The sequence below is a fragment of the Rutidosis leptorrhynchoides genome, chromosome 9, assembly GCF_046630445.1.
Source record: "Rutidosis leptorrhynchoides isolate AG116_Rl617_1_P2 chromosome 9, CSIRO_AGI_Rlap_v1, whole genome shotgun sequence".
Classification (NCBI taxonomy): domain Eukaryota; kingdom Viridiplantae; phylum Streptophyta; class Magnoliopsida; order Asterales; family Asteraceae; genus Rutidosis; species Rutidosis leptorrhynchoides.
The window spans coordinates 348,030,149-348,046,126 of NC_092341.1; the positions used below are offsets into that span (position 1 = coordinate 348,030,149).

Here is a 15,978-nt window from a genome sequence, read left to right on the forward strand (position 1 = left end):
TTGGCTTATAATATCATATGAATTTGGTCTTTGATGACTTCCCACCTTCACAAATCAAATTCATTACTAATTACTAATTACAGTAAAAGTAACCATAGCAATCAACGATAATACTATACGTAATTAAACTTTTGCATCCAGATCCCTATTCCTAACCAAATATATGTCATTATCCACTGATGAAATGAAACAGTGTTAACAGAAAAGTAACAACAATAAAATATATGAAAAAGTTTAAATTTAAACCTGAATTTGAAGACTAGTGGAGGAGTTCTGTATGCAATCCATAATCATAAATATTTAACCTGCGGCATAGGGTAAATGTGCGGAATCAGAGAATATTTTATTTTATACTAATGTTACCAAAATTCTAATAAAACTACAAATAACTCCATCCGTCAATTAGCAAACTATAACAGTGTGTTATTACATTAAAAATAATAATACCTATTCATGCGACTTTTAGTTATATTTGTGTAACAACAAACATAATCCACATCTAATACTTAAAATAATTTAAAATTTTCACGACATGCGATAATAAAGAGTGAAATACTAGTAAACACAACGATTAGCTTACAGATCGGTAACGTCAGATTGGTAAGGGTAATCATTAACGGTGACTGTGAACGGTGACGACGGTAAACGGTGAAATTTTAACATCAGCAGATAGCCCTATTTATCAATTATGGGCTTAGGAAAAGGTGTGGGCTTTTTCATCCGATGAATAGCCCATGAAAGTTGTATACGGAGTAGTATTATTTTGGTGACGGAAATCGGTAAAACCGCCTCTCATATTTCAATTGTTTAACAATGTGTCTTTAAAAAACATGGTAATTGTAAAATGTCTTTGCACCACTCACCGTGTGTGGTGCTTGGTTTGGAATATTGGATTACCGAGATATTCAATGAGACAACTCATTTTCATCGCAACTCGCACCAAACACGAGTGTGGTGCGTGATGTGAGTTGCACAAAAACTTTGAATGACCGTATCTTTTGATTCCTTGTTCCGATTTAATCATCTATTTTTTTTAAAACCGTGTATTTTTTAGAGATCTATCTGATGACAAACACAGCAGTTAGGGATGGCAATGGATGTCCGATCCATCGGATATCCATCCAATCCGATCCATTTAAATGGATATGAATGATCTAAATGGATGATAAATGGATATGAATGATGTGAAAAATTAGTGGATCGGGTATGGATGACAATTTGTCATCCATGGATATATCCATTTACCACCCGAAATACATATATACATATAAATATATACATATTTACTTAAATATATTCATTACATTTACATATCCTTACATATCCATGGATATATCCTTAAAGTTTACCTCTTTTTTCATCCTCGACCTTAAAGTTTTTATTTTTCATGCTCACCCTTAATGTTTAAATTTGGTTTCAAATTCGACCCTGGAACTAACTTTCGTTAACTTAATACTGTTACTATTGAGTCATATGAGGGCAGTTTGGTCAATGTAGTTTAATAATAATAAACCTAAACATGCTGCTAGTTAAAATCAAACCACGTCTGCTATTTTGATGTAATTAGGTCAAGAATGCTTCTTTGGGTCAATATTGCTTCTTTGGGTCAACATTGCTTCTTTAGTCATAAAGTTGTTATTTTGATGCTCACCCTTAATATTGGAATTGCAAAAATGGTGGTTATACTGAACAAAAGTCACAATGTAAATTAGATTTATATTTGCTAGTCACAAATGTGAACCAAAATTTAGTCAAAAAATTGACTAAAATTGACCAAAGACTAAAGTTGAATCAAAGATCAAAGTTGAACCAAAGACCAAATTTTACTCTTTAGATCACTGCACACTTGTGATAACTGACCAAAATCATAACTTTAAGGATTACTTTAGTTTACACTCTAGATTAGTGCACACTTGTGGTAACTTTAGATTAGTGACCAAAATTGACCAAAGACCCAAGTATACACTTTACACTTTAGATCATTGTACAATCTTACACTTGTGGTAACTGATTGCACAAACAAACATTAAATATTACATTAACATTAGATTTTACAAACAATAGATATTAACGTTGAGAAAGTCAAAATTACTAAAGTTTGTGACTTTACAAATGGACTTGACAAATTGTACCTACACTAACCTATTTTTTTTTTTATTCAAAGACCAAAGTTTAGTCACAAACTTGACCAAACTGATCTCTTTGTTTGACCAAACTAATCTCTCAAATGCATACTCTTATTTTAACCAAACTGGTCTGCAGTTTGCACTTGTTTTGTACCCTGCACAAACTGTACAGAAGCAGTTTCTTTGTATTAAACTGCACAAACGTTTTGCTCAAACCTGTATATATACAACAACAGTAACTTTTTAATACTTGTTATGTATTAAGCTGCACAAAACTTGATTTATAAACTTGATTTGCATTAAACTAATGCATTGTATTAAACTAAAGATCATCAAAAATATAATCCATTGTATTACACATCAACATTACAATCATTGATGGATTAAATTACATCAAAATACCCTAAACGTTCACTGATGAATCAAATTAAATCAAAGTACTATACAATATATAATCCAATACATAATACTTAAGCCCAACAATATTAATACAAACTAGAGACGTCTTCTTTTCCGTTCTTCAATCTTTAGTTTCAATGCGAAGTCCAGCTTGTCTACTGCACCAACAATTAATCATCTTCGTAATTCGGGAACTAGGGTTTGCCAAGGGGACGATTGAAATTTGGGAACTAGGGTTTGCATTGATTAAAAAGTGCAGCTGGGATTAGACATACATGGTTGGTATATATGTTATATACAATATACAATATACGTAGTATACAAAAGACATACACGCAAAAAGACTAATGTACCCCAAAATTGTAAACACGTGATACTAAATTAACGCTATGGAATTAACAGCAGTTAACTTGAGGACCTAAATGAAACCATATCATAACTTTAAGGGTTAGAATAAAATAAAAAAACTTTAGGGCCCCGGATGAAAAAAATGTTAAACTTTAAGGACCTTTGGCGTGATTAAGTCTAAATATATACATATTTACTTAAATATATTCATTACATTTACATATCCTTATATATGTACACTATAAACTATTAAAATGTTATCGAATATATAGATTGTGGAGACACAACTACGTGAAATAGTATTAAATTTGTATATCTTACATATATTATATATCTTTGTTACAAATACTTTGAAGATTTCATTTCATGATAGGAAAATTCTTAGAATAACTTAATATTCACCGGATATCCATTTACCCGCTTCATCCAACGGATATGGATATGGATGGATGAAATATATTTAAATGAATATGGATATGGATATGAATTTTTAAAATTAAATGGATATGGATATGGATATAGGCTCACCCGATCCATATCTGATCCATTGCCATCTCTAACAGCAGTACGTAGTTTGTCCCAAGATTTTTTCAAAATTCGGCCTCGAAGACTTTCATTTTTGACTTTTCGTTGATTTTGATTTTTATATATACTTTGATTGCTCATAACTTGCTATAAAACATTGTGATTTGTAGTTCGTTAAATCTATCACCAATGTTTATTAAAAGTACACGAAACCCCTTAATCAAATTGAATAAACAAAACAATTCGCAGATCGAACATTTTCTACGTTTGACGTAAATCGCAATATCATGTATAATTACAAAATTATTTTTTTTCACTTTACTAGCTTTTCAACGGTTAGATCTTGAAAAAATACACGATTTAAAAGAAAACAGAACCCAATAAAGATTATAAAATTAACAAAAATTCTTAAGGAATGCTTATTAAACATATTATATATATATATATATATATATATATATATATATATATATATATATATATATATATTCAATTAGAAAATCAGAAAAGTTACTATTCAATTAGGACTATTATGTAATAACAATCACTTTCAAGGGTAAAAACTTTCGATATTTTTGTCTTCTTTTAAAACCATGTTTTTAATAGTTAAATACAATACATTGTGACTTTAACACAAAAGCATTAGTGGTTTACTGGCTAACCATTTGACTTATCTACCGACATGTCAGGGGTTCGAGCTCTGCTGCCCTCCTCTTTTCTCCAGATTTATTCTTTTTTACTTTTTATCCATTATTCTCTCATTTTATTAAATTTTTCATAATGCACCCCTTAACTTTTTTTTTATAATTCAGTCCTCTCACTTCTATTCTATTTTTTTTACCCATTATTTCCTCGCTTTATTAAATTTTCCATAATGCAACCCTTAACGTCTTTTTTCCTAATTCATTCCTCTCACTCCAATTCTATTTTATTTAAATCCTTTTTTTTTTTTTTTTCAATCTAACTTTTCTTATAATTTGTACATGACTTCATCCATTTTTTCGTTACCACTTTTTTAAATATTATTTTCTATATCTTTCACTTTACCTCCTCTTTTTCTTTACAATATTCTTTTCTACTCCTATACTTTACTACTTGAATAACAAGAATATTTAAATTATGTTGATTTTTAAGTATTTTAGTTATTTATTTGAAAGATACTTTCTCTTTGATTTTTTATGGTTATTAACGTTTAAGTATTTAATTTAAAAAATAAGTTGTGTACGACGAAAAACTTACTAATTATGTTATATATAAAAAGAGTAAGGGGTTCGCCGCCGCCGCCGCAACGCGCGGCTAACCCAAAAACTTGTTCTAATATCAACAAAAATTCTTAGAAGAAACGTATTTCGAAGAATAGAGTAATAGAATGGTTTCTTTTTTCCTAGAAGCTAAAAGGTTAAAAATAATAACTAGGGTTGCCAATAACAGCCATACGTTAACCGTTAAAGCTCATTTGAAGGGTTGACCAGACTTAGACTCTTTTTAATGGTGATGTGGGTGACGGGGGTGATGGGGGGTTTTTGTGGGGTATAGTGCTGATGTGACAAAGGTGATGGGGGTGATGGAGTTTGTAATGGTAGGCGTGATGGGGGTGTGATGAGGGTTATTGAGCCCACATTTTTATTTTATTTTTCATTTTTTGTTTGAGTTATTATTATTAGTTTTAATATATTAATTAATTTAATTAAACTAAAACATTATCTTGTTATTATTTTATATACATAATATATACTCCGTATACAGATAGAGATATTTATATATTGTATTTTTAATTTTTTTCAAGTTTAGAGTTAAAATGTAAATCATACAAACTCTAGGGTTAAAACATGTAAAATCCTCCCTTTCTTCTTCTCCAACCAAACTGTACAGATCTGAAATATTTTCCACCTTCAACATTTTTTTCTTCAAACAATTGTTTCCTTTAATTAAAATCTTCAAATTAGAAAATAGAAAAGGAAAAAAAGAAACAAAATTCACGTGCTGCAGTCCCATTGGCTTCCTCCTCCATCACTCCCTCCCCTCTGCAAGTGATGCAACCATCACGCCGGAACCTATTTTCTCCGATGGCGCCGCGTTGGGGCGCGGTGTGGGCATGATGAACCCAAAAAAGGCCCGATCGCGCTGGATTAAAAAGAGTCTTAACACCATTTCGAAAGTCACAAACCACGTCACAAATACTATGCTCGGGTGCATAATCCAACATTTTACCAATCATTTCCAACCAAACATCCCACGAAAGTCTACCTCGTCACGACTTCATCGGGGAAATCAAAATAAAATCATCACTCTCGGCCGATTGACCACAAGCCTAAATACTAAAGTTTTCTTCGCCTGAATATTGAACATTACACACGAAAACCACCTCAATTACACCAATTAATTACAATAATGTTACGACGTTTAAAGCATTCCAACAATTTAATCGTTTTGATCCTAGATGAAACAACAATAAAAACACGAACGGTCCGCTTTTTCATTTCTTACATTGCATCACAGCTAAAATGACCAATAAATAGTATATTAGACTTCTGCACTTATCTTATAGTTGGCCAGTTGGGAACCTCTTCAAATATCAAATAGCTAGGTCAATCTCGTTAAGAGTAAAAAAAAAGAAGAGAACTCAGTCACAACAAAAGATGTACATTCCTTTTCAAAGTCTACATACCAGCTCTTTAATAACTATCAACGTCTAATGTAGTTCACCTAATTTTATCAAACTTACAAAGCTTACACACATTTTGAAAGGAGAATTAGACTATGACCAACTCCACACCTTTTGGCTTTATTGATTCGATAAGCTTAGCACGAGATTTAACATCTTCCTTCTTCAAACAATCCCTTGAAATTGCAATCACAGCTTTCTTGAGTGACACAGCAGTTTGTATGATGTATGCAGCCAGTTCAAAGTCACATTTTCGACCCTTATATTCCACTATTTTGACAAGCTTTAGGTGTTTATTGGGATTAGTAGCATCCCTTGCTTTCTTCCTTCTTATGATTGGCGAAGTCCAACGTGGCTGCAAAAAGATCCACACCCTTTTTGTTAAATTGTTTAACATATTTGGACAACTATACTAAAATTAAGTTAGCTTAATTGAACATTACCGTAATAGAAAAAGTCTCCAGATTCGGACATGCATTCAATATGGAAGCCAAAAATAGAAGACAATCATCACTGCCACCACCAACTGCAAGTTTCAATTTCTTCAGATTTGGAAACATGGGTATAGATTCAAATATTAAATAACCCTGCAAAAACAAATAACAACATCATAAACATTTCCATCAATGATTGATTCTAAACACATTAAAACGATGAGACACTAACCTCGGGTTCATCCACGCTTATGGAAAGATACTGCAGGGACAAAGCACAAGACGATATTTGGCCGAACAAATTATTAAAATTTTTAAAACTTATATCAAGCACAAGTTCCTTAAGTTTTGGAATATGAGCAAGATGTAAATCCACACGTAATCCTTTGCAGGTGAGCGATACAAGGTCCAAATTAGATAAACAGATCGAATCAACATGACACATTCCCTCAATTTCAAAGTGTGTAAGGTTACGAGCTTGTCCATCAATTTGAATATGATCCAGGTATCGTTGGTAATAGATTGATACCATCTCAAGTAGTGGAGACTGCTTTAATAATTCATTAAAGATTTCTTTTGTCACGTTAACATTCTTCAATATAAGTTTTTTTAGATACGGTAGTGCGACTACCATATGAAAACATGCTGGAATTCTTTGTATATACAATCTCGATGGGAAATCGTAGTTATCGGAAATAAAAAGCAAATCCAGTTCAAGAAACTCAACTTTCCTTTCAATAGCAAATTCAAGCCAAATATCAATAACGTCCTTATGGTTGCGATTCAAACCATAACGGATCCGAAAGTCCTTAACTGTTGGGTGGTTGTAGCTTTGGATAACTGAATTAACCTGGTTGATGTACTTGTCCCTTTCTGAATCAGCTACACTATCCACCCTCACCCCTTTAAGAAAAGCTTCAAAACCATCAAAGTGTAACTGCCTTAATTTACGCCACACGTATCTCCATCTTGTAGCGAGACTGCTAGTAGCCACCGCATCCTTGACAGGCATAAGAGCCAGTATCAAAACGAGTACATCATCAGACATTTGGCTTATAATATCATATGAATTTGGTCTTTGACGACTTCCCACCTTCTTCACAAATCAAAGTCAATACTAATTACTAATAACTAATAACAGTAATAGTTATCTTAGCTTTCAACAATAATACTAAACGTAATTAAACTTTTGCAGCATCCTGATCCACATTCCTAACAAAATGTATGTCATTATCCACTTATGAAAAAGTTCAAAATCAAACCTGAATATGAAGACTAGTAGAGGAGTTCTGTATGCAGTCCATAATCATAAATATTTAACCTGCGGCATAGGGTAAACGTGCGAAATCAGAGAATTTTTTATACTAATGTTCAGAATTAACACCAGTCACGATTTAATAAAAGATGAATGAAATCGTTATAACTACACTCCATCCGAATTAGCATACTATAACAGTAGTAAACGCAATCTGTGTAACAATTTCAACAAATAATACCGATTCATGCTACTTTTTATTTAAAACTTGAGTAACAATTTCAACAAACATAATCCACGACTAAAACTTAATCTAAAATTTTCACGACATGCGATAATAAAGAGTGAAATACTAGTAAACGCAACGATTAGCTTACAGATCGGTAACGGCAGATTGATAGCGGTAAACATTGTCGGTGACTGACTGACTGACTGACTGTGAACGGTGACGGTAAACGTTGACGGTAACTGGTGAAATGTTAACCTCAGAAGTCAGAGGATAGCCATATAAAAATATACTTAGCATATATGGACTCAGAAGGTGTGGGCTTTTTCATCAGATGAATAGCCCATGAATGTTTTATATGTTTTATACTAGTATGTAGTACTCAGTATTATTTTGGTAATGATCCTACGCTGTTACGGAGTAAATTTTATCTTAAATGAGTACGTGAGATATTTATAAGTTCTTTTTGCTTATGTATGCATTGATGTTGCTGCTGCTAACCGATACCTTTATTTTATTTCTCATAGCATTGATGTATGCATTGTGTTTCACATTAGAACTGAGACATTGGTGATATATATAACTAATTATTAAGGCTCATATGGTCCTATATGATTCATTAGTGATATGAGTGTTATATGTGGGTTATCGTATTGATTATGACTCATTAGTGATTTAAGTTTTATTTGTGAGTCATCGTATTGATTGAAAAGTATTTAATTCATTATTTTTTATATACTTAATGGCTTTGTTCCATGTCTAACCTATTTAGGTGTATAACTCTCCGTTGAAAAAGATTTAAAAATGTAATTCAAAACTTTATACTAAGCTGAGTTAGTAAAGGTTTTATGCATGTACCGTATTTTTAATTTAGTTATTAGTTTCTTAGTGATTTTAGAAGAAAAGTTTTGAGTTAATAAATGTTTTTTAGCATGTACCATATGGCACATGGCACATGGCACATGATAAGATGCATTGATGATGGTAATTGTTTCCTTAAATAAATTAAATTGTATTCAATAATGTTAAAAGATGCCAAAATAAAATGTGTATTTAATATTATTTTATCTTTAGACGGAAAGTTTTGAGTTAACAAATGTTTTTTGTCTTTAAAACCATAAACGTATAAGTCCATTATGATAAATTTGTTTACATAATCCCGCGAATTCGCGGGCCTTAAACTAGTAGTAGTAGTAGTAGTAGTAGTAGTAATAATAATAATAATAATAATAATGATAATAATGATAATGATAATAATAATAATAATAATAATAATAATAATAATAATAATAATAATAATAATAATAATAATAATAATAATAGTAATAGTAATAATAATATTATTAATAATAATAATAATAATAATAATAGTAATAATAATATTAATAATAATAATAATAGTAATAATAATAATAATAATAATAATAATAATAATAATAATAATAATAATTACTGTAATAATAATAATAAAACAATGTATTATTTTAAAAAAAATTGAAATTATGGGTTTAACAGGTGATTAACCCGTTGACTCCTTGCAGGCTCATAACAGTAGTGCACAATCTCATTGCTCTTCGGCTTATTCGTTCTCGGTAGTGCCTATGACTGAAAGTACTTTCTATATTGTGGTGTAAGTTTTTTGTTTTGTGGTGTATTTTATTTCTACGTGAAGCGACGTTGTTTTTCCAAGTTAACTGTGGAATGAGCAAGCAACAAGCTTTGACTTGCAGGCTTACAATTCACTCCCAAAACCGGTCATCATCGCTACAAAATGCATGATCGGGTCCGCGAAAACAATGGTTAAAACACTCATACGTACCCGTCTACTATCGAACCCAACACATACAAACATATAAAATTTATAAACAGTCAATCCCAACAATTTCGACTCATAAGTCATAAGTAAATCCAGTCTATAATAAAGTTTCATCATAATTTTATTACCATATATATACTGTCTTGCTTCACCAATAGCAGATCAACATCCCATCTCAAACTACCCATTTGAAAATAATATGTGCCATTTAGTTAGGAGAATTTGCTCCAACTACAAATTATACATGTATAGTTATCTTTCATGTTTATGGTTCTATTATCATATATTTACTACTCCGGTTTGTATACCTATCCATACATGACAAATTGACATTTATATATTTAGATTATGTGATATGCACATATTACTGACCATGCCGACTCTACATACATGGGATTGGGGTCCTATGACCCCACTATCTTGAATTTTTTTGGGGTTAAGGCTACTCAAGGGTCATATATTTTTTTTTTGTCTCGATTTAGACCATGTATCATAAAAAATACTATTGTAGGTTATATATACTATGGAAACGTGTGCTAACGTAAACAAAAGGTGACCGGTTACCTGCTAAACCGGTCATCTTCATCTTTGATTTCTTTGTTCTTGGTGTTCTTTATACTTTTTCTAGTTTTCCGGCGACTTGGGCGGCGGAGCACGGTGGTTTGTGGTGGCCTACGGCGGCTGTACGACAAATTAACATAAAAATACACCAACATGTGCAGATACCTTCGGTTTATCAACCTAAACACAAACCCATTATTAGATTCGTCAAACAAACTCTCAAAATCCATGAATCGAACGATTCAGTTTCAACCTTTTCAAAATAAAAAATCCACATAACTCTATCAATAATAGGATTCAGGAAGGATATAATCTAGATGAAGGATTCAAAGCCTGAAAACAACTTAATCGCAAAATCAATTATTCTCTGAAGTTCATCAATGACGAGTATTTTAACAGGTTAACAAGTTAAGTGTGTTTACATAACACACTTTTTCAAAGTTTATGACCTACAATAGTATTTTTTTGAGTATATGGCCTACATCGGGACAAAAAAGAAAGTATAAGTATATGACCCTTGAGTAGCCTTAACCGTTTTTTTTTAACATGTATAGTTCAAAATGTATAGGACACCACTAAATTACCTATAGGACCTCATATATTTTTAAATTTTATGGTTTTTTTAGGTAAACAACCACTAAAGTACACTTCAAATATAATTATCTTTGAAAGAAAAAAAATTAGGACTCCAATGAGATTTCATCATAGATTCGCCACTAAATACTAATTACTGATCGGTCTATGTGCAAACATTTTAGTCCCATTTTGGAAAACACAGGAATAGAAGAAACCCAAACAAGGTATTTCCCCTTAATTTTTGATCCTTTCCTTCTTTTGTTATTCATCATCAGATCAAATCAGATCAGATAGTATTATTGAAAATGTAGCTTGCTGCATGTTGTATTTAAAGTTTGATTGTTGCTTGTTGTGATTGTTGATGACCATAGGGTGTTATCTTTATATGTTTTTAAATTTTGGGTTGTTGTGGTCTATGCAACATCAGTACCACTGTACCAGTCACACCAGTTAAGTAACCGAAAATGAATAGCTTGAAAGCGGTCACCACTAGATAATTCCTATTCCTATATAGTTATATACGTATGTGTGTAATCTTTTTGTTATTATCATTGCAGCTCCACTAACAGAGGTGAAACATGATAAGGAAAAAACAAGAACATACGCAAAGAAGAAAAAGGAGTAGCAAACACCAATTTTTAACAATACATATGGGATATTTTATAAGGATGGCATGGCAGCCTTTTTGTCAATGTAAAAACATCATGCTACCTATATGATCAAGCTCTCTCCTGGAGATAGCTTGAGTACCACTTTCACATAACCATATAGGATATTATCACCGTTGCATCTATTTTTTTAATGTAAAACTGCTATGCTATGTATGAAATACATAAATATGTATCGCTGCCAACAACAGTTAGTATTACTGTAGCCACTGCAACGTGTGGCCACATCTTCCTCTAGTTTCCAACCAAATCTCCCTAAAAAAAACTTACCCCGCCGAGTGCACATAGGGGAGATCAAACGAAACCGTCGGATTAGACTTTGGTTTTGCATTACATCACCGCTCAAATAATTAATGACCAATAAATCGTATATTAGACTTTTGTATGTTTTTTATTTGCGAACCTCTTTAACTATCAAATAGGTCAGTCTTAATCTTTTTTAGAGTAAAAAAGAAAAAAAAGAAAAAAAGAAAAAAGAAAAGAGAGAACTTAGTCACACGAAAAGATGTGGATGTTTAGCAAGTATACTTGGCAAACGGGTCAGGTTAGGTTGCTTTGGGTACAGGTCAAAATGGTATTGGGTTGAAATTGGTCATGAGTCAAACGGGTCACATTTTTAAACGGGTCCAAATGGATCAGGTTGGGTTATTATCATTTTATTTTAGTTATTATAATTTATTATTTTTTAAGAAAATATTTTTATACATAAATGATATTACCATGAATGCTTTCATAAATGTTTGACGGATGAAACTTGTTATGCTCGACTCATTTGATCCATTTACAAGACTCATTACACCTATCTCTATTTATCGAACTTTGGAATTGATACTCATTAGATCTTTTATATTTTGTATAAAACATAATATGTTGAAGGAAACTCATTAGACCTTTTTTTAAGTTTTGATTTACATTGCTAGAGCTAATTTTTTTCAAGACCCACTTGACTTAAAAGCTTGATCCAATTGATCCAAATTTGAGTGTATGAGTCACAATTGTTAGGCATATTAGCGAGGATATTAATATTAAAAAGCACCAGCGAGCTAGAAATATTTTTACAAATTCTGCGTACCAGCTCTTTAATAACTACCAAAGTCTAATGTACTTAGTTCACTGAATATACACTAACACTACTAAACTTACTGACATGTTGAAAGGAGAATTAGACAATGACCAACTCCACACCTTTAGGCTTAATTGATTCGATAAGCTTAGCACGAGAATGCAAAACTTCCTTCATGGTAGAATCATTTGAAATTGCAATCACAACTTTCTTGAGTGACACAGTAGTTTGTATGATATATGCAGCAAGTTCAAAGTCACATTTTCGACCCTTATATTTGGCGATTTCAACAAGCTTGAGGTGTGTATGGGGATTAGTAGCATCCCTTGCTTTCTTCCTTCTTATGATTGGTGAAGTCCAACATGGCTGAAAAAAGATCCACACCCTTGTTAAATTGTTTAACATATATGCTATATAAAAAGTAAGATAGCTTAATTGAGCATTGCGTGAGTACCCTAATAGAAAAAGTCTCCAAATTTGGACATGCATTCAATACGGAAGCCAAAAATAGAAGACAATCATCGTTGCTACCACCAACTGCGAGTCTCAATTTCTTCAGATTTGGTAACTCGGAAACAGAGTCAATTATTGAAAAATCCTACAAAAACATATAACAGCATCATAAATATTTCCATCAATGATTGAATTCTAAACACGTCCAAACTATGAGACACTAACCTCGGGTTCATCCACGCTTATGGAAAGATACTGCAGGGACAAAGCAAAAGACGAAATCTGGTTGAACACATCATTGAAACTTAAAAAACTAATATCAAGTTCCTTAAGTTTTGAAAGATAGAGCAAGACGTAAATCTATATGGAAACCTTTGCAGGTGAACGATACAAGGTCCAGATTAGATAAACAGATCGATTTAAGATAATAATTTTCCTGTATTTCAAAGCGTTTTAGGTAACGAGCTTGTCCATCAATTTGAATATGATCCAGGTATCGTGGGTAATGGATTGATGCCATCTCAAGTAGTGGAGACTGCTTTATTATTTCATGAAATATTTCTTTTGTCAAATTAACATTTTTCAATATAAGTTTTTTTAGATACGGTGTTCTTGGAATTATTTGTATATACAAATACAATCTCCGTGGGAAATCGTAATTATCGGAAATAGAAAGCAAATCCAGTTCAAGAAACTCAACTTTCTTTACAACTGCAAATTCAAGCCAATTATCAATAACTTTTTTATGGTTGCGATTCAAACCATAACGGATCCGGAAGTCCTTAACTTTTGGGTGTTTGTAGCTTCGGATGGCTGAGTTCACCTGGTTAACGTACTTCTCCCTTTCTCCCTCATCTAAACTAGCCACCCTCACCCCATTACAAAAATGGTCGGGACCATAAAAGTTTAATTGACTTAAATTTCGCCACACGTATCTCCATCTTGTAGCAAGACTGCTAGTAGCCACCGCATCCTTGACAGGCATAAGAGCCAGTATCAAAACAAGTACATCATCCGACATTTGGCTTATAATATCATATGAATTTGGTCTTTGATGACTTCCTACCTTCACAAATCAAATTCATTACTAATTACTAATTACAGTAAAAGTAATCATAGCAATCAACGATAATACTATACGTAATTAAACTTTTGCATCCAGATCCCCCATTCCTAACCAAATATATGTCATTATCCACTGATGAAATGAAACAGTGTTAACAGAAAAGTAACAACAATAAAATATATGAAAAAGTTTAAATTTAAACCTGAATTTGAAGACTAGTGGAGGAGTTCTGTATGCAATCCATAATCATAAATATTTAACCTGCGGCATAGGGTAAATGTGCGGAATCAGAGAATATTTTATTTTATACTAATGTTCAGAAATAACACCAGTCACGATTTAATAAAAGATCCGTGAAATCGTTACCAAAATTCTAATAAAACTACAAATAACTCCATCCGTCAATTAGCAAACTATAACAGTGTGTTATTACATTAAAAATAATACCGATTCATGCGACTTTTAGTTATATTTGTGTAACAACAAACATAATCCACATCAATAATTTAAAATTTTCACGACATGCGATAATAAAGAGTGAAATACTAGTAAACACAACGATTAGCTTACAGATCGGTAACGGCAGATTGGTAAGGGTAATCATTAACGGTGACGGTAAACGGTGAAATTTTAACATCAGCAGATAGCCCTATTTATCAATTATGGGCTTAGGAAAAGGTGTGGGCTTTTTCATCCGATGAATAGCCCATGAAAGTTGTATACGGAGTATTATTTTGGTGAGGGAAATCGGTAAAACCGCCTCTCATATTTCAATTGTTTAACAATGTGTCTTTAAAAAACATGGTAATTGTAAAAATGTCTTTGCACCACTCACCGTGTGTGGTGCTTGGTTTGGAATATTGGATTACCGAGATATTCAATGAGACAACTCATTTTCATCGCAACTCGCACCAAACACGAGTGTGGTGCGTGATGTGAATTGCACAAAAACGTTGGATGATCGTATCTTTTGATTCCTTATTCCGATTTAATCATCTATTTTTTTTAAACCGTGTATTTTTTCGAGATCTATCTGATGACAAACACATCAGTACGTAGTTTGTCCCAAGATTTTTTCAAAATTCGGCCTCGAAGACTTTCATTTTTGACCTTTTCGTTGATTTTGATTTTTATATATACTTTGACTACTCATAACTTGCTATAAAACATTGTGATTTGTAGTTCGTTAAATCTATCACCAATGTTTATTAAAAGTACACGAAACCCCTTAATCAAATTGAATAAACAAAACAATTCGCAGATCGAACATTTTCTACATTTGACGTAAATCGCAATATCATGTATAATTACAAAATTATTTTTTTCACTTGACTAGCTTTTCAACGGTTAGATCTTGAAAAAAATACACGATTTAAAAGAAAACAGAACTCAATAAAGATTATAAAATTAACAAAAATTCTTAAGGAATGCTTATTAAACATATTATATATATATTCAATTAGAAAATCACAAAAGCTACTATTCAATTAGGACTATTATGTAATAACAATCATTTTCAAGGGTAAAAACTTCCGATGTTTTTGTCTTCTTTTAAAACCACGTTTTTAATAATTAAATACAATACATTGTGACTTTAACACAAAAGCATCAGTTGTTTATTGGCTAACCATTTGACTTATCTACTGACATGTCAGGGATTCGAGCCCCTGGTGCCCTCCTCTTTTCTCCAGATTTATTCTTTTTTACTTTTTATCCATTATTCTCTCATTTTATTAAATTTTTCATAAAGCACCCCTTAACTATTTTTTATAATTCAGTCCTCTCACTTCTATTTTA

General features: G+C 32.0%; 2 protein-coding genes across 2 annotated transcripts; both read right to left on the reverse strand.

Annotated features, from left to right (window-relative positions):
• Positions 1-5,990: 5,990 nt before the first annotated feature.
• On the reverse strand, positions 5,991-7,593 carry LOC139867594 (F-box/FBD/LRR-repeat protein At4g26340-like). Its single transcript, XM_071855962.1, has 3 exons — positions 6,730-7,593; positions 6,507-6,650; positions 5,991-6,418 (listed from the first exon to the last, which is right to left on the reverse strand). Exons 1-3 carry the CDS (start codon positions 7,543-7,545, stop codon positions 6,152-6,154), a joined length of 1,227 nt encoding a protein of 408 aa, XP_071712063.1. The 5' UTR covers positions 7,546-7,593; the 3' UTR covers positions 5,991-6,151.
• Positions 7,594-12,761: 5,168 nt separating this feature from the next.
• On the reverse strand, positions 12,762-14,136 carry LOC139869173 (putative F-box/LRR-repeat protein At5g02930). The gene is made up of 4 exons (XM_071857495.1): positions 13,507-14,136; positions 13,341-13,397; positions 13,117-13,260; positions 12,762-13,028 (listed from the first exon to the last, which is right to left on the reverse strand). Exons 1-4 carry the CDS (start codon positions 14,134-14,136, stop codon positions 12,762-12,764), a joined length of 1,098 nt encoding a protein of 365 aa, XP_071713596.1.
• Between the last annotated feature and the right edge of the window lie 1,842 nt (positions 14,137-15,978).